Source organism: Solanum dulcamara, chromosome 6 (genome assembly GCF_947179165.1).
Source record: "Solanum dulcamara chromosome 6, daSolDulc1.2, whole genome shotgun sequence".
Taxonomy (NCBI): Eukaryota; Viridiplantae; Streptophyta; class Magnoliopsida; order Solanales; family Solanaceae; genus Solanum; species Solanum dulcamara.
Genome location: NC_077242.1, coordinates 13,096,879 through 13,124,406, shown reverse-complemented (window position 1 = coordinate 13,124,406; position 27,528 = coordinate 13,096,879). Strand labels below are relative to the sequence as shown.

The 27,528-nt window shown below is 34.4% G+C and overlaps 3 protein-coding genes across 3 annotated transcripts; 2 read left to right on the top strand and 1 right to left on the bottom strand.

Moving 5' to 3' along the window:
* Positions 1 to 4,904: 4,904 nt before the first annotated feature.
* Positions 4,905 to 7,319, top strand: LOC129893091 (aspartyl protease family protein 2-like). Its single transcript, XM_055968587.1, has one exon. It carries the CDS (start codon positions 5,375 to 5,377, stop codon positions 7,016 to 7,018), a length of 1,644 nt encoding a protein of 547 aa, XP_055824562.1. The 5' UTR covers positions 4,905 to 5,374; the 3' UTR covers positions 7,019 to 7,319.
* A 186-nt stretch (positions 7,320 to 7,505) lies between these two features.
* LOC129892311 (probable glycosyltransferase At5g03795) lies at positions 7,506 to 9,837 on the bottom strand. The gene is made up of 4 exons (XM_055967876.1): positions 9,419 to 9,837; positions 9,081 to 9,313; positions 8,635 to 8,983; positions 7,506 to 8,382 (listed from the first exon to the last, which is right to left on the bottom strand). Exons 1-4 carry the CDS (start codon positions 9,725 to 9,727, stop codon positions 7,720 to 7,722), a joined length of 1,554 nt encoding a protein of 517 aa, XP_055823851.1. The 5' UTR covers positions 9,728 to 9,837; the 3' UTR covers positions 7,506 to 7,719.
* Positions 9,838 to 14,820: 4,983 nt separating this feature from the next.
* On the top strand, positions 14,821 to 17,814 carry LOC129892716 (uncharacterized). The gene is made up of 3 exons (XM_055968288.1): positions 14,821 to 16,230; positions 16,393 to 16,580; positions 16,788 to 17,814. The coding sequence occupies exons 1-3, from the start codon at positions 14,821 to 14,823 to the stop codon at positions 17,812 to 17,814; spliced, it is 2,625 nt and encodes an 874-aa protein (XP_055824263.1).
* Positions 17,815 to 27,528: the final 9,714 nt, after the last annotated feature.

Genomic DNA, 27,528 nt, shown 5'->3' with positions numbered 1-27,528 from the left:
CGTAGCTCTGGTCCTAGGCATCTGTCAAAAAGGACACGTGATAATTCAGTACCAATATAAGTAACTATGCACTATAAAAAGTGAAAGAACAAAAGAGAATATTTCCTAAAAGTCCTCATAGCCTCTCGAAGATAAGTATAGACGTCTCCATACTGATCCTCAAGACTCTACCTAGACTCGGCTTGTATACACGTGAGACCTGTGAATTTGGGGCTCTGATACTATTTTGTCACGACCCAAAATTGGGTTGAGATGAATGTCATCACACCCGATTATGGGTCCTGACACTATTGGTTGTGGTGGACAAGTTAATAAAGTTTAATTATTATGATCTCTCTTATTTTTTTATTCATATACTATATGATAGGTATCAGATTGAACGATGATGCCTATCAGGTACCTGTTGTTTGTATTGATACTACTTTTGCTATGCCACTTGGCATAGTCTGGTTGTCAGGTCAGTTATGTTTCTTAGGTGAAGACGAAGACGATCCTCCAGTAATTTCTATTTTCCTTCTTTATGGTAGAAGCTGAGTCATTGTTCCTTTATTTTATTACTACTTTTAGAGCTCTTGTTCTTGTTTTAGACTTGCATCCATGGGGTTTTATATGTCATTTTTGTACAAGTGTATTATTACAGATTTCTATATACATTTGGTTTATTTACTCAAGTTTTGATTTAAATTCCGCAATGCTTTTTATATAAGGGGTTATGAATTCTCCTGCTTATGTCATTGAGTGGGTATCCTCATGACCCAGTGGGTTGGATCGTGACAGTTTTAATGTTAACTAATTACGTGTATTACTTAATAAAGAAAATGTCCAATTGAAAATGGACATGCGTCCAAATTAATCAGATTTTAATACTTGTTTTTCGTCTCTCACATGCCTCCAAGAGAGTGAACACACTCTCTGTGCCACCTCAGCATTGAAGGATGTGTTTATTACACTTTGAAATAATTCTGAGGGGTAATAAGACTCATGCATAGTTAATGTGTATTCTAGCGATTGCGGTTATAGTTGAGGGAGTACTTGTGTATTATCCCTTTAATCTTTGTTATATCTGGTTAATTAATATTTTTAATCTTCAATTTATTAGAATGTACAGTTTTATCTTATTGCTTGTGAATCCTTATCAATAAATCATCGAACTACTTATATATTATATTAAATTTGTAGTGTTCCTTCTTATTTGAAGATAAGATAATAGTACTATATAAATTACTATATCTTGTGTGTAAATTTCAAAGTGACAAAAAAATATGCATTTCCTAAATTCAAAAATCAAATCGCTGATTGAATATTAGAAGGACTAAAATTAGAATTTACTAATACGAGTACTAACTAAAGAATTAAAATTGATTTTATCCCTAATTGTAATTAATTACTTCGTCTTTTATAAACCGATTAAATTTCTCATGATGACCTTGACCCAAAAAAGGAAAAAAGAGTTGTTCCCAAAAATTGACCAACAACTTGTGCCCAAAACATATTGCTTGCAATAGTTTTGTATTAAAATTATATTTCTTTATTTCTAACAAACCAATTCCTAGTGTAAACAAGCAGTTACTTAAGTATATATTTTTATGTTTAAACTGAAATTAATTTCTTAATTCTTCAAGACAGGAACAGAATTGATTAATAAATAGCAGCCTGTATATAATATATGTTCGCAGAGTTAAATAGGTTTCTATACCAGGTTAATTAATTAAGCTGGGTAATACATGATTACGGACATAAATTGCAGGGTTGCAATTAGAGGTGAAATTAGGATTTTAGATTTTAGAAGAGACGACCTATTGAAATTTGAATAAATTATTTTATATATATGAAGTAGATTTTTTAACACAAATATAAAGATTGGGTTAAAACAATTGCATTTCACCGAATTCATATGCAAAATTGTACCTTATACCGCTATTGTAATGATAACTAGCTTGGATTTGATCAATAGAGTGTATAATTATATATACTACTCGCTTTGTCACAATTAATATGACACAATTTTTTATTAGTTCATTTAAAAAGTAACAATTCTATAAAAAAAATTACAAAAAATTATCGTGCTTTTATAATTATTCAAAAAAAAATCATGATACATTTACAAATTTTAAAACATTAAAAAAATTCTTAAACTCTATGCTTAATCAAATTACATATAAATTAAAATGAAGGGTACCTTAAAGTGTAAACAATAAGGGTCATGTGGTAGCTGATTTGGAGGTGAGTTATGCAAGTATTAAATCTTGCATAAGTAATATCACGTTTGACTGCTGGTTAAGAGGTAAGTTATTCACATATAAAATCAATACGATGTTTAATTTATAATTTTAAAAAATATATAACTAATACATGTATTAGTTATTAAGAAATATGTATATTATTTTTATGCATAATAAAAAGTGAAATAATTAATATATAAATAACTAAATCGTACCTAAATAATATATAAATTCTCACATAGCTAATTTATACCTTATTAATACATGTATAATTTTAATTAACTACCAAACAATTCCATGTAAATTAATCAAGTCATTTTGCTCCAAAAGGAAGAGAAAAAAAGAAAAGAAAATTACCATCCTTGCATTGCGTGGCATCACGAGAAGTGACTGACATTGTCAAAGACAACTAGAAGCTGTAGGACCTTTTTCTTCAAGTTGACTGTCTGTACAAAAACAATGTTTTGAAAAATCATTTCTATTTTCTTATTTTTTGTCCAAAAAACTAGTAATTTCTTTGATTTAATTTATTTGTCTTAATTTGACGTGAGATAATTAAATTAATTAATGATCAATATGAATATAAACATAGAATCTTTAACTTTTTTAGAAATAAAATATACATATTAATTAAAGACTACATAAAAAGTATTATAAATCATAATAGTTAATAATTCAAAATATACTTGAAAAATTTAATAAAATAAAATATTCTTTAACTGTTTAAATAGTACTTAACTAAGATAAACAAATTTTTAAAAACAATACTTTAAAATCTAATTCTCCTTACGTAAAGAAAACAAATTCTTCCAAAATCATATAATTGGAAGTGGCTTCGCTCCATTAGTTTTTTCTCTAAGTGATCATCAACATAATCTAACATGAAAACCACATGTCCTTGGCATAGTCTTGATTGACGAGATTTGAGGTGAAATTAATGCTAAGTTGAAACTTTGGAGGTACTTTAGAATATAAAGGGTTCAAATTGAGTAGAACCAAGACAGAATACTTCAAGTACAAGTTCAGTATTGTAACCCATGAGGTTAGTGTAACTAGATACACAAGTCATTCTGAAAAGAGAAAGTTTCAAGTATTTTAGATCTATTATCCAAGCAAAATAGGGAGATTGATGATGATGTCAACATCGTATAGATGCAGCGTGGATGAAATGGAGGTTCGCATTTAGAGTCTCGTGTGATAAAAATGTGCCACTAAAACTTAAAGAAAAATTCTATAGAGTAATGGTTAGACTGAAAATGTTGTATGAATTGGAGTGTTTGCCAGTTAAGAACTCTTACGTTCAGAAGATGAAAGTATTAGAGATGAGGATGTTGAGGTAGATGAGTGAGCATACTAGGAGGGACAAAATTAGGAATAAAGATATTCGGGATAAGGTAGGAATGGCCCCAATAGAGGACAAGATGCGGGAGTCAAGACTAATTAAGGTGGTTTGTATATGTGCAGATAGGATTCACGGATATATCAGTGCGGAGGTGTGTGAGGTTAGCTATGGATGGTTTCAATAAGGAAAACTTTTAAAAACAACAAACATTAGTCTATAAATAGGACTCCTTAACTACAGTTCACTAATTACAATTCGCAACTACACTTTGGTTTACTATGCATTTGTATTTTTGTATTTGTTCGTAGATTTCAGAGAAAAAAATATAAAAACAAACTGATTTGTATCAAATAAATATATATTATGAGGAGAGAGGCGAGCGAGATCAAGAAAGGAAAGAGAAAGGATGAATACATGTTGTATTCATTGTACCACGGATACAAAAATACAGAATACAAATACAATTGAATACAAATTTAGTTTTTTGAATAACTCGAATATAATTAATATAAAATACAAATCTCTTGCCTATATTTGATTGGATATAATTGATACATAATACATTTGACAGATGAGATGAATGCATATTGTATTCATATGAATATAAATATACTTGATACAAAATACAAATATAATTTTTTGAATACAATTGATATAAAATACAAACCTCTCACCTATATTTGATTGAATACAATTAATACATTATACATTTAAATGTATTTTTTTTAATTGGCAGGAGGGGGGGGGGGGGATGAGTTTACTATAAAAACAAACATATAATGATTTATTGTACTTCCTCCGTCCCATTTTAGCTGTCATGTTTTGCTTTTCGAAAGTCAATTTGACTAATTTTCAAAGTTAAATTATATTACTTTAACTCAATATACTAAAATAAAAAATTAGATATCCAAAAACTATACGAAAAGTATTATAAGTTACAATTTTTTCATATCAATATAACAAAAAAATATATCTTAAAATGTTAGTCAAAGTTCATATAGTTTGACTCTGAAAAAGAAAATCATGACAACTAAAATGAGATTTTTTAAAATTATAACGCAAAATATCGTATTAATTTTATACATGAATAGTGATATTATTTATGTAAAATTTAATACATGCAAACCCATCTCCAAACCAACTAGCAAATGATTATATAATTACTTAATAATTTCTTTATTTACTTTTATTTATTCACTATTATTTCTGAAGAAATATGTGAAATTGTAGACAAATAAAAATAAATTTAGGGAGAATTAAGAGAAAATATCTAAAGGTATGTACGTAGGTGTGTTATTACCATTAAAATATACGTGAGACCTGTGGAAAGCGCGTAAGTGGACACTGGTAGATGGAAAAGCCAGACGACGACATTCAAAGTCGTTATTCAAACTTCAACTCCTTACATTTTTTTTTTTAATTCTTTCTACAAACAAAGCTCATACGCCAACACCCAAATCACCCTCTTTATTGGTCCTAGTATTTTTTACTTAATTTTTTGTCTCATTCCTTTTCTTTTCTCCGTTCCCCACTACAAAATTGTCCCTCAATTTCCTTATTTTGATAGCTCAACGCATTTTTCGGGGTTCTCGGGGATTTTTTTTATTTATTTTCTGCAGTTTAAGTAGAGAGAAGAAGAAAGGTAAAAAAAGAGAGGATTTTTCCTATTTCATACGTCTTACTAAGTTCTAATCCAACTTTTGTTTTTGGGTTCTTGGGGATTTTTAATTTAGTGATACTATCTTGATTTTTGTTTAAGAAGACCGAAAAATAAAGTAAAAAAAAAGGAAGGATTTTGGGAGTGTTAGTGATGGTGACAAAATTCTTTTTTTTCATTTTGTTGTTTATATTCTTGTTTTCCTCTGCTTGTGTGGTGGCCTCTGGAGGATTTTACAGTTTTACAAATCTGAATTTTAGTGCTTCTGGGATTGAATTTCCTGAGCATCCAAGCTTCAATGCTGTTTCTTCTTCTGCAAACTCAGATTGCAACTATGGAGTTTCTGAGAAATCAACAACCCATTCAGTAGCTCAAGAACTAGATGGGTCTGATGAATCAAATGTTTCTAACCAGCAAAAAGAATCTGTGAAGTTTCATTTAAGGCACAGATCAGCTGGTCAAAAAGTTGAGGCTAAAGACTCAGTTTTTAGGGATTTGAGTAGGATTCAGACATTGCATACAAGGATTGTAGAGAAGAAAAATCAGAATACCATTTCAAGACTTGCAAAAAGTAGTGAAAAACATGAAATTGCTCATGCTCCGGCAGCCGCCTCGCTGCCACCGGAATCTTTGTCCTATGAACTATCTGGCAAGCTCATGGCAACTTTGGAGTCAGGGGTGAGTCTTGGTTCAGGAGAGTACTTCATGGATGTCTTTGTTGGTACACCTCCTAAGCACTTCTCTTTGATTCTTGATACTGGTAGTGATCTTAATTGGATTCAATGTGTTCCTTGTTATGATTGTTTTGAACAAAATGGCCCTCATTATGATCCTAAAGACTCTAGTTCTTTTAGAAATATAAGTTGCCATGATCCAAGGTGTCAATTTGTTACATCCCCTAATCCTCCACAGCCTTGCAAGTCTGAGAATCAGACTTGCCCTTATTACTATTGGTATGGTGATAGCTCCAATACGACTGGCGATTTCGCGCTAGAAACGTTTACTGTTAACCTCACTACGCCAAGTGGGAGCGAATTTAAGAAGGTGGAAGATGTGATGTTTGGTTGTGGTCATTGGAATAGAGGGCTGTTTCATGGTGCTGCTGGTTTGTTAGGACTTGGGAGAGGGCCACTTTCATTTGCCTCTCAGCTTCAATCTTTATATGGTCATTCTTTTTCATACTGCCTTGTGAATAGGAATAGCAATTCTAGTGTAAGCAGCAAATTGATTTTTGGTGAAGATAAGGACCTTTTGAAGCATCCACAATTGAACTTTACTTCATTGGTTGGTGGCAAAGAAAATCCTGTGGAAACTTTCTACTATGTGCAGATAAAATCTATCATAGTTGGAGGAGAGGTACTGAATATACCGAAGGAGACGTGGAATTTGTCTCCAGAAGGTGCTGGTGGTACAATCATTGATTCAGGAACCACATTGAGTTACTTTGCAGAACCAGCCTATGAGATTATAAAAGAGGCATTTGTCAAGAAGGTCAAGGGCTATCCCATTGTACAAGACTTTCCTATTTTGAATCCATGTTACAATGTGTCTGGAGTGAAGAACGTGGAATTTCCCTCGTTTGGAATTGTTTTTGGTGATGGAGCTGTATGGAATTTCCCTGTAGAGAACTACTTCATCAAACTCGAACCAGAGGATATTGTTTGTTTGGCAATTCTTGGGACTCCTCGGTCTGCTTTGTCGATAATTGGAAACTATCAACAGCAGAATTTTCATATCTTATATGACACCAAGAGGTCCAGACTGGGATATGCACCAACAAGATGTGCTGATGCTTGATTTTATTTTATTTTTGTCTAGAATTCTTGTGGTGGAAGGTGGGAAAATTGTACACATAGTGGGATGGAAAAAAAAATGTGTTCATTCTTTCCTGAACTTGAAAAATAGTTCACATTACGTTGTAGATTAAACTGTACTTTCCTCTTAATATTTTTTTAACTGTAGATGATTTTATATTGCTTACACAAACTAGCAACTATGTAAGAAAACTGTTTTTGGAGATTTACTCACATTTTGAAAGTCTGAATCATTGTATTTAAAGTTCAATTCATGCTTTGAATCTAGTCTGAATATTTACAAAGTGTTCACTTGAGACATGCTACAGATAGGATCCTATACTGGCATCCAAGAACATACATGACTGAAGGAAACCTGTGAATGCACCTAGTTCACTCGACGGAAATTAGGAATTTGATTTCTTTTTTGGTTTATGCAAAATATTTCAGTTGCTACAAAAATATGACATATATCATATCTTGACTGGTTGTTTAGATCATATTACAGTAAAATCTGAAAATAGACTTGAAGATGCTGGCTTTATTATTTTACCAGTGCACATCTTTTCCAAAATTGAGAGCAGTAGTTTACAAGAATTAAGTGCAAAAGGCAAAATAATGTGTCAGAAAGATTAAAGTGCCTACAAATGGTCAAAATTGATCACTTGTGAAGGATTTCCGGCCTGTCAACCTACATTAAAGTGCCTAATCCTGAACTCTTATATTCAATCTTCTTAGCCAAATAGAGTGAACAATCATGTGAAAAAGATCAAATCTTTTTGGAGGTCCATTCATCACAAAATGCCTTTGAACTTCTTTCACTCTCCTGTGCATTCTCAAGTACTGAGTTTGAGAAATGCTCATCAATATCTTCTTGATGTTCGGTATGTCTTTCACAGCCACCTTCACGGAAAACGCATGCCAGTTCAAGACATCACTAAATGGTGGCACATAACCATCTGAAATCAACACAGGGACACATTCTGCATAAATTGCTTCAACAACTCTCGGGCTTGCAACCTCATAGCCACTCGGGCACAGGCAAAACTTGCTGTTTTTCAACATAGATTCATAAGATTTTCCTGGTGGAAGTTCTTCGTAAACCAAAACATCTTTGTCTTTTCCTTTCCATTGTTGCATCAGTTTGTTCCTTATGGCACCATGTAAACCACCAGCAAAGAAAGCAAGAATTGATCGTCTTGACGGGGATGGACCTCCAATGAGTCCTATTGTATCATCTGTCTTGAGATTAATTTCAGGTAATGATACATCTTTCCGAGGATTAAACCCTTCTGATGTATTAGCATTGCATAGAACTCTTATTGAATTGTTGAAGAGATGTGGCACGTATGAAGTTACGTGTGGCCCCTGAAAATGGATTGTACTTCTCATATAAAAAACACATTTTGATCTCAATGGTAGATATAAAACTTTTCACATTAGAAGGATTTAGCTTATACATACTGACAAAGTAAAAGATTTTTACTCATGTATTATAAACAGTTACCTCTAGTTATCTTTTAGATAACTTGATTGTTTAAAAACTTTTTACACATCAATGCATAGAAGTTAAACTCTAATATGAAGGAAAACTTGACAACTTCAAAATGTTTTGCTTACCCAATCATGGCAGGAGAGCATAAAGTGATCAGCACCAAGACTTGTATTCCAGAAGGAATGTCTTGAAGAAATGACATGAATATAATCAGCAACTGTTCTACCAATGGCATGCCTGCCATGGCCACCAGAGACATATAGGTATCTAACCATCACAACCACACTAAATGGGAGGAAATACACCAAGGCCTCCTCTGGTTCTTTTGTTTTGTACATATTTCCCTTTTCCATTTCATAAATGAACCTTCCCTCTGTTGAATATATACTCCTACATGGACCATTATGGAATATTGGAAGTTCACCTTCCTCATACACATATACCTTGAAGTTCTTTTCCATTTCAAGATAGCTCCTAGTAGTACAACACATAAGCAAAAACATTAAGTATGTCAATGTAAAATGAACGCGACTACTACTACTACTACTACTATACTTCATAGAAATATTACCTGTGAAAGGCATTTGTGTTACGATAAATAGGACCTTGAGGAACATAATCAGGATCTTGATGATTCGATATCATGCTTCTATTTCTAGCAGCTTCTCTTATGGATGACCTTGCTTTTGCTAAAATAGCCTCAAGCCTTTCCAACCTGTTATACCTTTTAACTATTCCAGTCGTTTCATCGCTATGCTCTTCTCCGTCATTCATTTCATCCTTCCAAATATCTTCAACTCCTTCCTAAAAAGGTAGCAAAACACACGACAAATCAACAATATTAGATAAGTAATTACCTCATATATATGGAAAACAGAATAAAATAATAACAAGGACAAGTGAAATTACTTTAGAAAATGAGTCTTTTGCTGCTTGTTTCTGATGAAATGAGTTGTTGAAAGTAACTAGGCCAACTACTTGCAAATGCTGATCTTTCTCTTCATGACTTGTCAAAGACCTTAATGAATAAGAGCTCAATAATCCAACTGATCTCCATGTCCAAGAAGAAGAATTAAATGATAGTACATAAGAACTCTGAGGGCCTAAAGCACAAGCAAGAACTAAAACAAGAACCAAAGGGATGAAAATCAAGTAAGCCAAAGTAGAAGGAAAAGATGACAAAAATGAAGGCAATTGCAGTTTCTTGGGACACCACATCCTATTACTGTAGTTTGCTCCAAAAGTTAAGAAGAAAATGAGCTAAGTACTTAGAAGATTTGTTGGTCCGTGAATGTTTCTGCAATTTCTTTTTCCACCATATGTTAGGAAAAAAAAGACATAATACATAAACGTACGCTTTGCCTTTCCCCTCTCTGCGTGAATCCCATTTATGATAAAGCGTGTACTGACGGACAGCACAATCGGAGTATCGGGACTCGCACTCATTACTTGGTCTCATCTAACATTTATATCCTTTAATTTTGGGTGTGCACAAGTAGACACTTAAACTTGTATAGAGTTGACCAAGTAGATACACACATCTTACTTGGCATCTTATGTGACAATTCGCGTCCTACTCGACATCCTGCATGGTGCGCTACATGTATTATGCCACATAGGACGCATGTGTCAACTTATTCAATTTTATACAAATTTAAGTGTCTACTTGTGCACACTTAAAGTTGAAAAGCTAGATGTCAATTGAGATCAAGTTAAAAAAAAAGAGCATATTTATGTATTATACCAAAAAAAAAAACAGTCAAATGGGAAATTGCAAATTAACTAGTCTGTTTTATGGAGATGTTCGACTTGCAAAGCTTCCTTAAACGTCAAGATTCCTAATTCTTAAAGTTAAACTAATTGGCTTTTTTGTCTTGATCCCTTGAGTACTTCATTGTTTTCAACTATCACTTGGTGTTCTGCTTAAATTCACTTTACTGTTTTGACCCTTAATTATAATTTCTTTAATCCATGGACTCTTTAATATGATTATTGTACTAGTTTCATTATACTTGACCATTTTAGTTATTATTTCCTTCGGTCCCAATTTATGTAGCACAGTTTGACTTCACATAAAGTTTTTTTTTATTTAAAAAAGAAAACTTTTGAAGTATGTGGTCTAAAACACTAAGGGGGCGTTGGGTAGCTCGTTAGGAGAAATATTATACATGTATTAGATCCTCCATAAGTAATGCCATGTTTGGTAATTGTCTAGAACTATGTACAAAATTAATACAATATTTGGTTTATAATTATGAATCTACATAACTAATACATGTATAAGTTATAAGGTAATCTATGTATAATTATATGTAGGATAGAAGATGGAATAACTAAATCCGTATAAATAATATAAAAATTTCCTCGTAACTAATTCATGTATTACTAATAGGCATAATACATAAATATGACTCTTAACTTGACTTCAGTTGACAACTATGACCTATAATTTTATTAGTGTACAAGTAGGCACTTTAACTATCCAAAACTTGAACAAATAGACACATTCGTGCTATATGACTTCCTATATGACAATTTTGTGTCCTACTGGCGTCCTACGTGTATTATGCCACGTAAGATACGTGTGTCTACTTGTTCAATTTTTTATAAATTTAAGTGCCTACTTGTGCACACCCAAAGTTGAAGGGCATAGATGTTCAGCTGAAACCAAGTTAAAGGGCATTTTTATGTATCATGCCTTACTAATACCTACATAATTCTCGTCAACTAGCAAGTGATCCCGTTCATTAGCTATTTGTTTTGGCCATAAATCATTTCATTAAGGATAAAAAAAATTAAAATTATTATTATTAAAATGTGACATTCTTTTGAGGACGGACTGAAAATGTGTGTCACATAAAATAGGATGGAAAGAGTACTACTTTAGCAGCAGAGATGGAGCTAAGGAGTGCAAGTATTAAAATCTCTTTGCTCAAAAATTATATTGTATATATAAAATTAAAGTTATTTTATATGTATGTAGAATAGATATTGAATCTCCTTAATCTTATTCGTATGGTTAGTTGTTTATATATATTGAATCCTCCGGGAGAAAACAGAATCGAGAGTTCATACAAATAGGTACATATATGGATAATAATTAAGAAGTATATCTATCGTCTAACTGGTAAAGTTGCTGCCATGTGACGAGGAGGTCACGGGTTCAAGTCTTGAAAACAGCCTCTGGCAGAAATGCAAGGCAAGACTGCGTACAATAGACCCTTGTTGTCGGGCACTTTCCCGAACCCTGCGCATAGCAGGAGCTTTAATGCACCGAACTGCCCTTTTTATATCTATCGTCTAACTAGGCTCTTAGCGCTTAAAAATGAAATGAATCACCCTTTCCCATTATTTGGAAAACATATACATACCTCGTGGCAGAAATTCAAAATAAGGTCATGTATAATAGATTTTTGTGGATGAACTTTTTCCTTAACCTCACTTATAACGGCTGAAGCTTAGTACAGCAGATTATATGTTCATTTCGATTACCTGACTAAAAAATTCTTTAAATTTAGAAATGTAATCAAATTTAAGTCCTTGATGGTCAACAAATTGGACAATTCACGATGCAAAACCACCTCTGTAAGTCGTGATATGATGCATAATGATATTGCGATGAAACCAAGATTTTTCATATATATATATATATTTCTCATCACCTACTCTCTCCATTTAATATTACTTGATCCTTGTTAATCTGATATATTCTATATTGTCTTTAATTAAATGTATATTTTACTAAAGTAACTTTATTATTAATGTTATTTTGAAATTCTAAATTTAACTGTTTCTATTTTATATAAATATTTAGTACTAAAGGCAATATGAGAGGGAAAAACTCTCTTAATTTATTTAAATGAACAAATAGAATAAAATATTTATTTTGATATAAACGTCAAGTAAAATAAATGGAGTATAATATGCCATTCTGGTCCATAATAAGTGATTTTTAAAAAAAATTTACACACCTTAAAAAAATCATTTAATAATATTAATTAAGACTAGAGTTATTTGGCTGAATTATCCTAATCTACTCTCTTCGTAAGATGTAAAGAAGTGTATTGTAAGTTTCTTCTAACAATGTGTTCCCACTATTTACTCTCACCCTTCATTTTTAATTGTTCAGTATTAACTTGGCATATTCTTTATGAAATAATAAATAGAATGACAATTTTATAATATCACCATTTGAATGTAATAAATTCAATATTTTAAAAATATATTGAGAAGTGACTATAGTTAATTAAAAAAAAGTAAGTTAAAAAACAAGTGATAAATTATGTCTTGATTGTAAATGAAAAAAATGAAAGTAAAAATTTATTTTTAATATAATAGACAAGTAAAAATAGTAAAATTAGACAATGTTAAATATAAAAAGAAAATTTAATATTTTTTAATTTCTTAAATAATCACATATTTCCGGATGGAATATATAAGGCGGAGTTCCAAAGGACGCCCCCCGAGATCGGCGATTGAGGACCGTCGCCGCAACGCATGCTAACATATGAATCTCTCACACTGTTTCATTTACTCTCTCCTTTTTCTATTTTTTTTAATAAAGTGTGAAAAATATATCTAAATTTTTTATTTTTTTTATTTTTATATTTAAATTATTAGGAGTGAGAATCTTATATCTAAATTATCACTCATTAGTTTGAGAATTCTGGACAAAACATTTCATCATAGCAAAAATTAAATAAATTATTAGTATTAGTTGAAGGTTAAAGATTAAAGTATCATTATGGCCCAAATTGAAATTTTTAAAAATAAAATCTAAAACATATTTGTTACCCCACTCCCACTCCCACCCCCACCCCCTTCAAAAAAAAATATTAATTTCTTTGATTTCTTTTATTAAAAAATCCTCCCATGATTATTTTATATAGATAAGTGTATAATATACGTTCGAGCATAATGTATAACATAATTAGTCTCTTTAGTATTAACCGCGCATCGCGCTAGCACATATACTAGTAGCTTATAATAGACGAGATCATTATCTTTATGTTTTGAACTTGCTTTTTGGTACAAAGGGAGGGGCGAAGCATTTTAGTTATAGTTCTTCTACCTAATCTTTATTGAAAATCTTACGGAAAATACTTTACTATGAATAATTGTAGGAATTCACAAAAGCTTAAGGCATGCTAGACACTATCCTTAAAGATATTTCACGGGATAGAGATATATTCAACAAGCTCTTTTAGTAAAAATTAAGAGTCAAAAAATGACAAAGAAACCCAACACTAGAATATATATTTGTGTAGGAGGAAAAACTTGTTTTTTAATTATATGGTCTCTTCATTTCTATCTCTTCATATATATCCAATAAGAAAAGGATTCCAATAATATATAGGTAACAAAATTACTCATAATCAGAAACTCATCTAAGCTACAAAGCCTTGTCTATTAGACTTAATGCCCATAAATTGGCTTCAACGGTAAAGTCATATTAATGACAATAATCATAGAGAAAAATGTTTGTTACTCATATGAGTAATATTAAGAATTGTGTTTATTAAAATATAATAATCAATAAAGAGTATTAAAGGTGATTCATAACTAATAAGAGTAAAGAAAATATTATACTTATTTTTGAGCTATTAAACTCATTTTCCCAACAATCTTTAGTAGAACTTTGAAATTTAATCTTTAGAACCATGTGTCTAAGAGGGTGAGGACCTTTCAGAGTCATAATTCTGTTAGAAAATGATAATTCCACCCATAATAATATCCACACTAAATAATAACACCAAATATTATAAGGGGTAAATATGTTGGAGAAAAGGAATACTGCATCAAAGCCAAAACAGAAGAAGAGAAGAAGAAGAAAGAAGGCGATGGAAGCTGAAGAACAAAGCAAAAGAAGAGAAAGAGAAGAAGAAAAGAAAATGAGGACAGCAGAAGAAGAAGCTGAAGAGTTTCAAAACTCTTCAGCACAAATTCCTGGGCATATACACGTGGAGCATCCCTCTCCACATACAATTATATATATATATATATATAATATACCACAAACAAATTTAAATAGTACAATTTAATATATTTATGCCCATACAGTTATGGGCAAATAGAGTATAATTTTTGTACAAATTTTGTAGCCCATGTCTTCTTGTCTCTATTGTATAACTCTATATATACCAATGTACATAGTATCAATACAGATACAGAAAATTTGTCTTAGCCTCTCTTTAATTTCTTACATGGTATCAGAGCATTCCTAAGCTCAATTCAATTCTGTGTTTGTATCAACATCATCACTTTCAAAATCTGCATCATCATCATCATCTTCAAATCCCTATTGAAGCAAAATGCCTGAAGCAACTCAAGTTAAGTCAGGAAGTGGAGAGAAAGGAACCACGTATGAAAACAACCATCCTTACCACTTAAACAACTCAGACTCACCTAGTATGACTCTGGTCAACAATGTTTTCGACGGAAAAGGATATCCAGGTTGGAGGAGATCCATCCTCTTATCCTTATCAGCTAAGAAGAATCTTGGCTTCATCAATGGAACCTGTAGGGCTCCAGAACAGGAATCTGCAGATTTTGAACAATGGAGTTGTGTTAACGACATGATCATATGTTGGATATCAAATGCACTCTCTAAGGATATTGCAGATAGTGTGATGAGTTCCAAAACTGCTAAGGAAGTTTGGGACAGTCTGGAGCAGAGGTTTGGCAAGTCAAGTGGTGCCAAAATCTACCACCTGCAAAAGGAATTAACAAGCTTAATACAAGGGAATAGTGACATTGCAGGTTACTTCACCAAACTTAAGAGACTATGGGATGAATTGGATGGGATAAATGTAATTGTTTGTTGCTCATGTAAGTGCACTTGTGATGGGAAAGCAAAGTTAACAAAATCACTAGAAGATCAAAGGTTAATTCAATTCCTAATGGGACTAAATGATGCATATGCCCAGGCAAGGGGAAATATACTCATGATGAATCCCTTACCTGGAATGGATGTTGCATATTCATTGCTTCTGCAGGATGAGAATCAAAGGGAAGTATATGCAAACACAAACTACATCACTGATTCTGGATCATTTCTGGCAGCAAGTCAAGCAAAACAACAGGACAACAAACTAATTATTGAGTTTGCAGCATTCATGGCTAGTGGACAGGGAAGGAATACACAGAGATTCAAACACCAAGCAATAAGAGGAACAAACACATACCAGAGGTATACCAATCCAGGTCAGAACCAGAGACATGATAAATCACAGAACAGGTTTAAGGGTAAGAAGAAATATGATCCAAACCTGTCATGCACTTATTGTGGGAAAATAGGGCATGTACATGATAATTGCTACAGACTGCATGGGTTTCCTGCAGATTTTGAGTTCACCAACTCAAGAAACTATCAGCCTCAGATTAAAGCAAATGCAACTTTGACTCAGCAAGCAGATAAAGACATTAGGAGGACAGATCCTGAAATCAGTGATAGAAATTTTGAGGAACAGTTCAGCAAGCAGCAAATTGCAGAGATGATGCAAATGTACAAGCAAAGCAAATTGACACACACAGGAATCAATGCAAATGCAGTAGCTGGTACCATCTTTAAATACTCAAATTCTGTGCCCACTAATCTTAAGCAAAATACTTGGATAATTGATTCAGGAGACTCAGAACACATGTGTTTTGATCCCAATTCCTTCCTATTTCTAAAACCCCTGCCTATGCCTTTGAACATTAATTTGCCTAACTCTTTCAAGGTAAGTGTGACCCATATAGGCAGCATCTCTATTTTGCCAGGGCAGGTCATAACTGATGTACTGCTTGTGCCAGACTTTAAGTATAATTTACTTTTAATTCATAAGTTCTGTGTTCAGTTTTAGTGTGATGTCCTATTCACTGCTACTGGATGTTTCTTGCAGGACCCTTCAGTGAGGAGTCCTCAAGTTTTTGGTGAAGTTAGAGAAGGACTCTATTTATTGGATTCCAACACTGACAAGTCTAGAAATAGTTCCAATGATGTATCCCCAGATCCCATCCCACAATCATTTTCAGTTTTTAATTCAGTACATGTTAATGCTACTCCTAGTGTGAAACTTTGGCATGTAAGGTTGGGACATCTTCCATTTTCAGCAATGAAACATTTAAGCTTTCTTCCATATGAATCCACTTCTGATTTTGTTTGTGACATATGTCCTAGATCTACGCAAACTAGACAACCCTTTCCTACTAGCAACATAAAATCCACACATATTTTTTATCTCATTCATATAGACATTTGGGGACCCTACAAGTGTAGTACTTACAATGGTTTCAGGTTCTTTCTCACCATAGTAGATGACTACAGTAGAGGGACATGGACATTCTTACTAAGCACTAAAAGTAATGCTTTTCCTGTACTAAAAAGCTTCCTATCCATGGTAGAGAGACAATTCAATGTCAAGGTTAAAATGATCAGATCTGACAATGCTTTAGAATTAGAGAAAGGAACACAGGAATCAGCATTTCTTGCTTCTCAGGGAATCTTACATCAGTTGTCCTGTGTTGCTACACCTCAACAAAATGGAACTGTTGAGAGAAAACATAGACACCTCTTAGAAATTGCAAGGGGGTTGATGTTTCAGTCAAAATTGCCAATGATTTACTGGGGAGAATCTGTTCTAACTGCTACTCATATCATTAATAGACTACCATCTAGTGTTCTAAAAGGACAAACACCTTATGTAGTACTACGTAGACAAGAACCTACCTATGCCCATTTGAGGAACTTTGGATGTTTGTGTTATGCCTCTACCCTGGGACAAGGGAGAAACAAGTTTGATGAAAGGGCTACTGCTTGTGTTCTGCTAGGATACCCTTTACAACAGAAGGGGTATAAACTGTTATCTCTTGATACAAGGAAAGTGTTTGTATCCAGAGATGTCAGATTTCATGAATCACATTTTCCTTTCAACTCATCTAATAGCTCCCACATACCTACTTTTTTGAACTACCCTTCTTCCTCAGATCATGATCCTACTTTCCACAATCAATCAGCCCCACATGTTCATGATCCTTTTTACCCAGCTACACTATCAGTACCTCCACCTAATACCTTTATCTACAGCCCCCAATCCGAATCCACACTACCTCAACAAACATCTCCACCTACATCACAAGATACTCCTGCTCCTGCTCCTATCACAGATCTACCAAGAAGATCTAGCAGGATGTCTCATGAACCTGGATACCTAAAAGATTACATTTGCAATGGTGTAATATTCACTGATCCATGGACAACTTGTCTTGCTCACCCTCACAAGCCAAAAGGATATGCTTTCTCCTCCCTATCCCTCCACAATTAGAAACTAATCCACTCCCTCTCTACTATCACTGATCCTAGCTGCTATAACTAGGCTTCCCAACATTCAGCATGGAGAGAGGCCATGAACTCTGAACTTCAGGCCTTGGCAACCAATCACACCTGGGATGTTGTCCTGCTGCCTAAAGGAAAGAGAGCTTTACCTTGCAAATGGGTATACAAGATAAAGCATCTCTCAAATGGAAAAATTGAACGACTAAAGGCCAGACTAGTAGTGAGGGGGGATATACAAAGAGAAGGTATAGATTATGGAGAGACTTTTTCACCTGTTGTGAAGATGACCACTATCCGGTGCCTACTTACCATTGCAGCTAAAAAGAAGTGGTCTGTTTCACAATTGGATGTCAACAATGCATTCTTGCATGGTGACCTCCAAGAAGAGGTTTTTATGAAGTTTTCAGCAGGACTCACACCTCCTACTCCTAACCATGTCTGTCTTCTGAAGAAATCACTATATGGTTTAAAGCAGGCTTCCCGGCAGTGGTATGCTCGACTTGCAGGAGCCTTAGCCTTCAAAGGCTATTCCTGCTCTTTAAACGATTACTCCCTCTTTTTCAAACAAAATGGGACACTTACTTCTATTTTAGCAGTATATGTCGACGATATTCTCCTCACTGGGAATGATTTGTATGAACTCGACAATATCAAATGCTTTCTCAACACAGAATTCAGAGTCAAAAACCTAGGACAAATTCATCATTTTCTTGGCATGGAAATTTTGAGAGAAGATCAAGGTTTTATTGTAAATCAACGGCAGTTTACCATAGACCTTCTTCATGAATTCGATATCTCTCATCTGCCTTCAGTCAATTCTCCGCTGGATCCCTCCTTCAAGCTTCGAGCAGACGACAGTCCCCGTTTGGATAATCCCACTCTTTATCGTCACTTGGTTGGCAAGTTGAATTATTTGACCAACACTCGCCCAGATCTATGCTTTGCTGTTCTTGCTCTGAGTCAATACATGCAACGACCCTGTTTGTCTCATTTCTCGGCTGCCTTACGCGTTTTGCGCTACCTGAGCACAGATCCAGCTCAAGGCATCCTACTTTCCTCCGATCCATCCTTTTCCTTGCTGGCTTTTTGTGATGCGAACTGGGCATCCTGTAAGGATTCACGCAAATCGGTCAGTGGTTTTTTATTACCCTCGGAGGGGCTCCAATCTCTTGGAAATCGAAGAAACAAATCTCGATCTCCTTGTCCTCCGCAGAAGCAGAATACAGGTCCATGCGTCGTGTTACTGCTGAACTTACTTGGTTAGTTCGCCTTCTTGAAGATCTTTCTGCTCCGATTTCTCTTCCGATTCCGCTACGCTCAGACAGTCAAGCAGCCATCCACATAGCTCGAAATCCGGTCTTCCATGAGCGCACCAAACATGTTGAACTAGATTGTCACTTTGTGCGCCAACAGTTTCAATCTGGTTTGATTTCACTCTCATTTGTTCCTTCCAAAGACCAACTTGCCGACCTCTTCACTAAGCCCCTTTCTGGGGTTTCTCATCAGACGATCCTGCGTAAGTTGCAGGTGCTCACACTCCCCTCCAACTTGAGGGGGGATGTTGGAGAAAAGGAATACTGCATCAAAGCCAAAACAGAAGAAGAGAAAAAGAAGAAAGAAGGCGATGGAAGCTGAAGAACAAAGCAAAAGAAGAGAAAGAGAAGAAGAAAAGGAAATGAGGACAGCAGAAGAAGAAGCTGAAGAGTTTCAAAACTCTTCAGCACAAATTCCTGGGCATATACACGTGGAGCATCCCTCTCCACATACAATTATATATATATAATATACCACAAACAAATTTAAATAGTACAATTTAATATATTTATGCCCATACAGTTATGGGCAAATAGAGTATAATTTTTGTACAAATTTTGTAGCCCATGTCTTCTTGTCTCTATTGTATAACTCTATATATACCAATGTACATAGTATCAATACAGATACAGAAAATTTGTCTTAGCCTCTCTTTAATTTCTTACATATGATACAATAATAGTGATGACAATTTGAAGTGTCAAAAGACTATTACTCTCTTTAAAAGAACAACACTTTTTTATTTCATACAACTCATTACAATATTACTCTCACACTATTTTCTCATAGACTAAGAAATAGACTATGGATTACTCTCATTGATCTCTCTATTTGGTGTGTTTTCAAGTGTTCAATTGCTACTCTATTTATAGAGTTATTGAACCTCTTGATTACATCATTAGTGACATAAATGTGACAATCATGGCTGCCAACATTTGATCCCACAAATTCTTCCCCCGATTCTACCTCCTTCTGCAATAGTGATCCATCCCGTCAATTCCACCCACAAGCTATCCATTATAACTTGTTTTTGCCTAGCAAGATACGTCTAGTTCTTCCTGTGCTTGCCTGCTGTCAGTAGGAAATTGGAACAACTAGCTAGATCCTTAAGCTACGACGTGTATTTGTAGATTATCCCCAACTCAAAGAGGCTATAAGTGTTATAATGCCGACCTTAGTCCAACTTTCCAAAGTTGAGATTCAATGAGCAAATTGCTTCTCATTAAGATCATTTAGCACGTTATTGTTAAAGCGCACACTTTACCAAAGCACATGGCTTCATAAATTCATCACTTTGGGTTGTTAATAACAGTATAACACTGATCTTACCATTTGCAATCAATCTATATTGGTCACCTCTGGAACTAGATGAAGACGTTTAAGAAAGTATTTATATGGCCTAAATAATCACCAAGAGTTTGGTTCAACATTTTTACTCGGTTTTACGGAAGCAACTGTCCAACTAGGGGTGTTCATGGATGGATTTGGATCGGTTATTGATCAAAATTAAAATCGGCTTAATTTAATTGATTAGTAAATTTTAAAAATTAAAACCAAATCAATTTAATCGATTTGGTTGTTATCGATTGTGGTTTGGTTTGATTCAATTGTTCAGTTATTAATCATACATCAAAGTAAAAGAAACGATGCATTCAAAAAGGGAATAGAAGACAACAATTCATTCAAAAAAAATATATTATCTTCATGCCATTTTGAATCTTATAATTCTTATATCGAAACTACAATATGTTTAAGTTCATAGTGCCATTTATTTTAGTCCGACAAAACACCACTCATCTTGAGCAACTAGCACCATTGTCTTTATGTTTGCCAGCTTATTTTATCAATAGTTAGTTAATCCAATATGTATATATAATTATAAAAAGGTTGGCCAAAACAATAGACAAGCTTGATGACCATAAAAAGTAAAAAAATTTTAAAAAAACTACAACAAATAAAAAAACTACTTTTTTATATTTTCCCCATAATTTATCCAAATCAAAACAATATCCCTCTTCATTATCCCAAAACAAACTTTATAAAAAAAAGAAGAAGAAAAAGCTATAGCAATAAAAAACTATTATATTTATTTTTAAAAAAAAATTGGGGTCTTGAAGAGGTATATTGTTTTTGGCTTAGATAAATTATGAAAAAAGTTAGTGGATGTGGAATTTTTCTTTCATCCAATAAGAAAATGACAAATGATAAATACTTTTAAAAAATAAAAATAGAAAGAGGGTTATTAGTTTCAAGGGTTAAAGTTAGCCAAAATGGTGGATGAAAGGATATCTTTAGACCAAAAAGATGAGTAGAAAGATATTTTTAGACCGAATGGTGGATGGAGGATATTTTTAAAATTTTTCCTATATTTCAAGGATATTTTTGGCCTTTTTCCGTTAAAAAAAATATCATTTTAAATGGAATGACAAACCAATGTTAAAAAGTATCATTTTGTATGAAATAACAAATCAACTTTAAAAATGTGTCATGTTAAAAGGGTATGAAGGCCCAAAATATGCAATATTAATAGTAAATGGTCAAAGAAACCAAGTCCAAACTTCAAAGCAAAAACCAATATAACAATATTATGAAAGCAACATAAATAAATTATCTAAAAGATCTTCTAACAAAATACGCACTAAGTTCTACAATATCTGCTCCTTAGGATTTAGCTAGGAATAATCTCCTACTCATTCATGGTAAACTATCTAATCTTCAATTACGCACTAAGCAATCGATTACTTTCTTAAGCTTTCAAGCTCGTGTTTTATTATTTGCGTCTACTAAATTACATCAATAATATCAAGCTTGCTCGGTGATACTAACCGCGGCTAACACCAGACTATAGGCTTTTTTTCATTTTTTTACTTTGTTATTTAATTTAATTCTATTTCGGTCACTATCCAATCCGCGGTAAGAGGCACCTATACTAAATCACTGGTGGGAGAACAAATTACCAACCACACTTATCATTAATTAGATAAGAAATTGTTTATGAATTTTAAACCTTCAGAAATACCCCCCCATAAACTAAAAGTCATGTACCAAAACTTCTAAATAGTCTAAAATACGGGGATGCAACCCCAAAATAAAGGAACAAGAGTCTAATTCCGAATAAATGGACTAAAAAATAAAGATAAATCCACGGTAGTGCGGAAGAAGCATATCACCTTTGGATTCAGAGAACGTGGAATTCACAATTGAGGTCGCATAGCAGCCGCCTGAATATGTCTTGTACTCAACAAAGAAAGAGAAAGTGTAGTATCAGTACATAAAGTCACAGTGTACTGATAGGATTATTGGTCAGCTCCAAAGATACGAATTTAAACATATAACTAGAACATAGTAAAGATGGGACAATACATGCATCAATCAAGTCAGCAATACAAAAAGACTCTCAATCACAAATTCTGACTTAATAATTACACGAAGCATATCCAACGTGATCACAAACAAAGCCCAGTTCAATTAGAGAATGTGGTGAGGAGATGAAGGTTGTTACAAAACGAGTTGTCACCAACTGTAGAATCTCTTTCTGTTATTAATTGTAACTGTATTAGTTGAGAACAATATTTTGTGGTGGTCTATAAATAGAAGCAATGTAACAGTGTTGATCAAGTTTTACAGATCAATAAAAATTCTCTCCTTTTTTTTTCTACTCCAGAAAGAGTGTCACGCCTCGGGAGGATACCCTAGACGTGACCGGCACTCGAAGACCATTTCTGGTTCCCAAGCGAACCACTTGGTCCAATCACACATCCGTTCATATCAATCAATCAGCGAAAAGTTTAAAATAAAGAAATAATTTAGTGGGCAATCCAAATCAACGATCTAACTCAAGAAAGAAAGGTCGTGGGCCAACAAATCAAACTCCAATCTTTGTCATTAGAAATAGTTTGACAAGAATAGTTCAAGGAAAGAAAATACCCAATCGACCCATCACTATCTAGTCTATGAAGCCTCTATCACTACTATCTAATTGGTGCCAATGACATGTTCATGGCTACCTCAAATCAAAATAAAAAGGACTAACTCGACGAGAGAATAACATAAGTGATGTCCTCCGAATGTAGGAGAGGACTCACCAATACGCTGAGTGTGTATAGATCTTCAATGGTGCTCCTATTGACGATCTCTTAAACTTGTCTCTGCATTATTTCATGATGCAGGTCCAAATGGACGTTAGTACATGGAATGTACGAGTATGTAATATGGCAGAATGAACATACCTCAAGGTAGAATAATACCGATTCAAATATCTTAAGTCATAAAGATAAGAGAGACTCAATCAAAGTGTATAAATAGTTTATGCAAAAATGTTCACAAATCATTTATTTAAAACTCCTTCTCAAACAATCATTTATACTCATATGACTCCAATCAAATCACATTTTGCAAATTACATATCATGTAGTCACATTAGACTCCAATCCATTTCATCACACAACATCCTCATCAACATAACCTCTTTATTCACATCATCATCAAACATCATCATCAAACATCTATTCTAAAATCCTTATTTAATTCTATGTTCAATTTATAAAGACAAAAGGACATTCTAACTCTACCAATGTTTCATTTCTTTTTATGACATTCACATTCATAACTATCCCAATTCTCATATAACTCAAAATCGATTTCATCAAACTCATGTAAAAGAATACCTCATTTCACTATGAAAATAATATTGTTTTTATTATACATAAAATCCATCAATCTCATCCTTAAGATAAATTATGACCAAAAAGAAATCTCATCTTGGTTTCATGTGAATGAATACATAAATCCACACTCTCAACAAAGTCAACTCAAGAACACCATCAATACATATAAATTCATATACAAAGATTCATTTATAGTCAATAATATGAAAGATAACTATTCATGAAAATCGCCAATCAATTTCTAGTACATAAAAATATTCTAGAGTTGAGGAAAATTTCAAGAAAAATCTTCATAAAAGGTTCAAATCTTTCACAACTTCTACCTAACACATCTATGGGCATATGGAAGAACTCAATCCATATTTTAGGTTAGACTTATATACCTTAGAGTAGATTTTGAAGAAACCTTGTTGTTGGGTCTTTAATGGGAAGCTTGAATCCTTGAATTTTTTAGGACAAATCTTGTTGGAGATGATTTGAGAGAAGAGGATGAAGGTTAGAGTTTCTTTGGAGGTGAGGAGGCTGAAAAAAATGAGCCTAAAACGTTCTATGTTAGTGTATATATATTTAGGTAAAATGTCCAAGTTGCCCCTCTTTAAAATTTTAAAAACTGGGCGAAAAATCATATTGGCGCTATAGTGGCGCATCGCGCCACTGCAGCGCCAAGCCTAAATAGGCTTAAAACCCTGCACATCTAATAGTGGCGCGTCGCGCCAAGGACCAAACTATTGAGGTTGTTTTCTGGCGCTATAGTGGCGCTGGGCGCCACTGGAGCGCCAAGCCTAAATTTCCTGCAGTGGCCACCCAAGCCTGAAATTCCTGCAGTACTAGTCTGTAGTAAAATAGTCATAAGTTTTGACTCTGAACTCCAAAAATTACAATCTTGGTGGCGTTGGGAAGAAGACTTAAAGTTCTTTAATTTGGTAGGTCGTGGGATACCCAGTTCATTATATTCTTGGATATATTCTCATTTGACGTTGACCCTTATACTAACTCATCCGAAAACTTAATCGATTGAAATTCTTTGGACTCGGTTTGATGTTAAAGATCCCTTATGACCCCTAAACACATCGAACACACTTCAATTACTTAGGAATTAATCCTAACTCATATATAAAATTACAAGTCTTTCGGTTCGAGTCTACACACGTGAAGAAATATTCGAGTCTTTGCGAAAAAATTTCCGGGGTGTAATATTATCTCCCCCTTGGGATCATTCATGCTCGAATGAAATTCAAGCAAAGATGGACTCGAGAAATGAATAACAATCGTGACTCAGTCAAATCAACAAATCAACTAATCGAGAAATTTAGACAATCAACTATCCTTGCTCAAGAATAAGCAAATCAATTTAAGTCAAGAGTAGGGACATTTCCTTCCTCATTCTCATCATTAGGCACGAATAGAACATCAAAACTCTATCAATCGAATCATTTAAACATCTAGATTATCAACCGTCGAACTCCAATTCATGAGTGACATTCCCAATTCTCTTTACAATTTCGTACGGCCAATATATCGGTGCCCAAGCTTCCCTTTCTTTCCAAGCCTCATAACACCCTTCACGTACATCCAATCACTCCCCCCAAAGTCAACAATAGCCTACTCCCATCCCTCTCATAGTGACTACCACACACTTAAGCCTATCACTCTAACCACTTCAACCACATCTAAGAATTGTCATGCTTACTTTAAAGCTTCTACTTTCATTATTGTATGACCTCTTACCTGGAGACACACTAACATACTCTTATTTATCTATTGCACATCACAAGGTCTCATCTCGCTCATTTTCCACACATCTATCCTCAACTAGACAAGCACAACACAACTATCACAATCAAGAAACACTCACTCTTCCCCATCTACTCTCACTCAACTCCGCCTACTATCATCTTGGCCAACTCATCACTATCGAAAGCTCAAAACTTACTTTGGTTCATTACCCTATCATCTCATCTCCCCCTTAGCTCAAAGGCAACAACTAATCGATACTAACTAGACACCCAAAGCAACTCATAAAATTAGAGCCTCATTCAAATCTATGTTATCTCATATACACCTCTTAAGCCTTTTCTTACCATATAACTTAGACTCAATTTACTATTTACATCTGAGGGTCACATACCCATTCATTCATAACACATACTCCTTACAAGTGAATATCTTAATCTCTCGCATCTATCATGTCAAGCGTACTAAATCGAATCCTAATGCTAGCAATATCACAATAATTATTTCCCCATTTGGAAACAACCAGTACTACTATCTTTCCACTCTTTGATAGGAACGATTAATATCTAAAACTAAACTTTCCAAATTCTACCATTAAGGCCGGTCCATGCCTAGAACGACATTAGAATCAATCATATTTAACTCGAATCAGTTTAACCATAGTATCCTCATGATGAACGGGAGTGGTACAATCATTATCGACTCACTCAATCACAATAAGCTCATCCATGAGCATCACAAAGGAAGTGGTACCCGGCCCAAATAATTCAAACCTATCATAGGAAAGGATTCGAAACATACCAGGGACATCATCTAGCGAGCTCTCCTAATCTTGGTGATTACTCATGGCATACAAATGGTTTGTAGCCCCGCTCATACCAGAAGTAGCACCCCTCTGATTTCCTTGAATTGGTAGTGCTGGGGTAGAAGATTGGGATTTGCTGGCCCATAATGGACATTCTCTATGAAAGTGACCCCCTTTTCCACACTTATAGCATCCACTGACGCCCTTTCGACACTTCCCCAGATGGAGTTTTCCACAAGTACCGCATAGCGGTTTTCCTTTAGGACCTCAGGCCACACCTCTTTTCAACTGAGGATTTTGGACCTTGAAGTTCTGATTACCACGTGGCCTTAGATTATACCTGTTACTAGACATAGGTGTCCTCACTGATGGCGGTGCATGACTCGAGGACCTCTTGAGAAAGGAGGACTTGTTTTTATTCCCTTGCTCTTATTGTTGATGCTTACATCCTACCGCTTCAGTCGTTTTGCTCCTGGGTTTCTCCCTGTCCTCCTCTACCCATTGAGCGCATACATTGGGCTGAGTAGCATGCTCAGGCTCCTCTACCCGAAACTTGGTCTCCATTCCAGATTGTGAGGGGATGCTTGGAGAAGAAATCACAGTGCTGACGGCCTCTCTTGGGCTCACTGTGTGTTTTGAAGGCATGGTCTGATAACACCGCGTAAACACACGAGTTAGAAGTGATTATATGGAGTTAAACCCTTAAGCACGAAATAGAATACCAAAAGAAGGTCAGCACTTCCTAATGTCATATAGCCTCCCCATTATGGATGTGGCGCGCTTCACACCAATAATAAGGACTCTACTAGACACGGCTTTATAGACTCCCTAGGACTCTTGAACTTTGTGCTCTGATACCATTTTATCATACCCCGGGAGGGTACCTTAGACGTGGCCGGTACTCAAAGACCATTTTTGGCCCCCAAGCGAACTACTTGGTCCAATCACACATCCGTTCATATCAATCAATCAGCGAAAAGTTTAAAATAAAGAAATAATTTAGTGGGCAATCCAAATCAATGATCTAACTCAAGAAAGAAAGGTCGTGGGCCAACAAATCAAACTCCAATCTTTGTCATTAAAAATAGTTTGACAAGAATAATTCAAGGAAAGAAAATATCCAATCGACCCATCACTATCTAGTCTATGAAGCCTCTATCACTACTATCTAATTAGTGCCAAT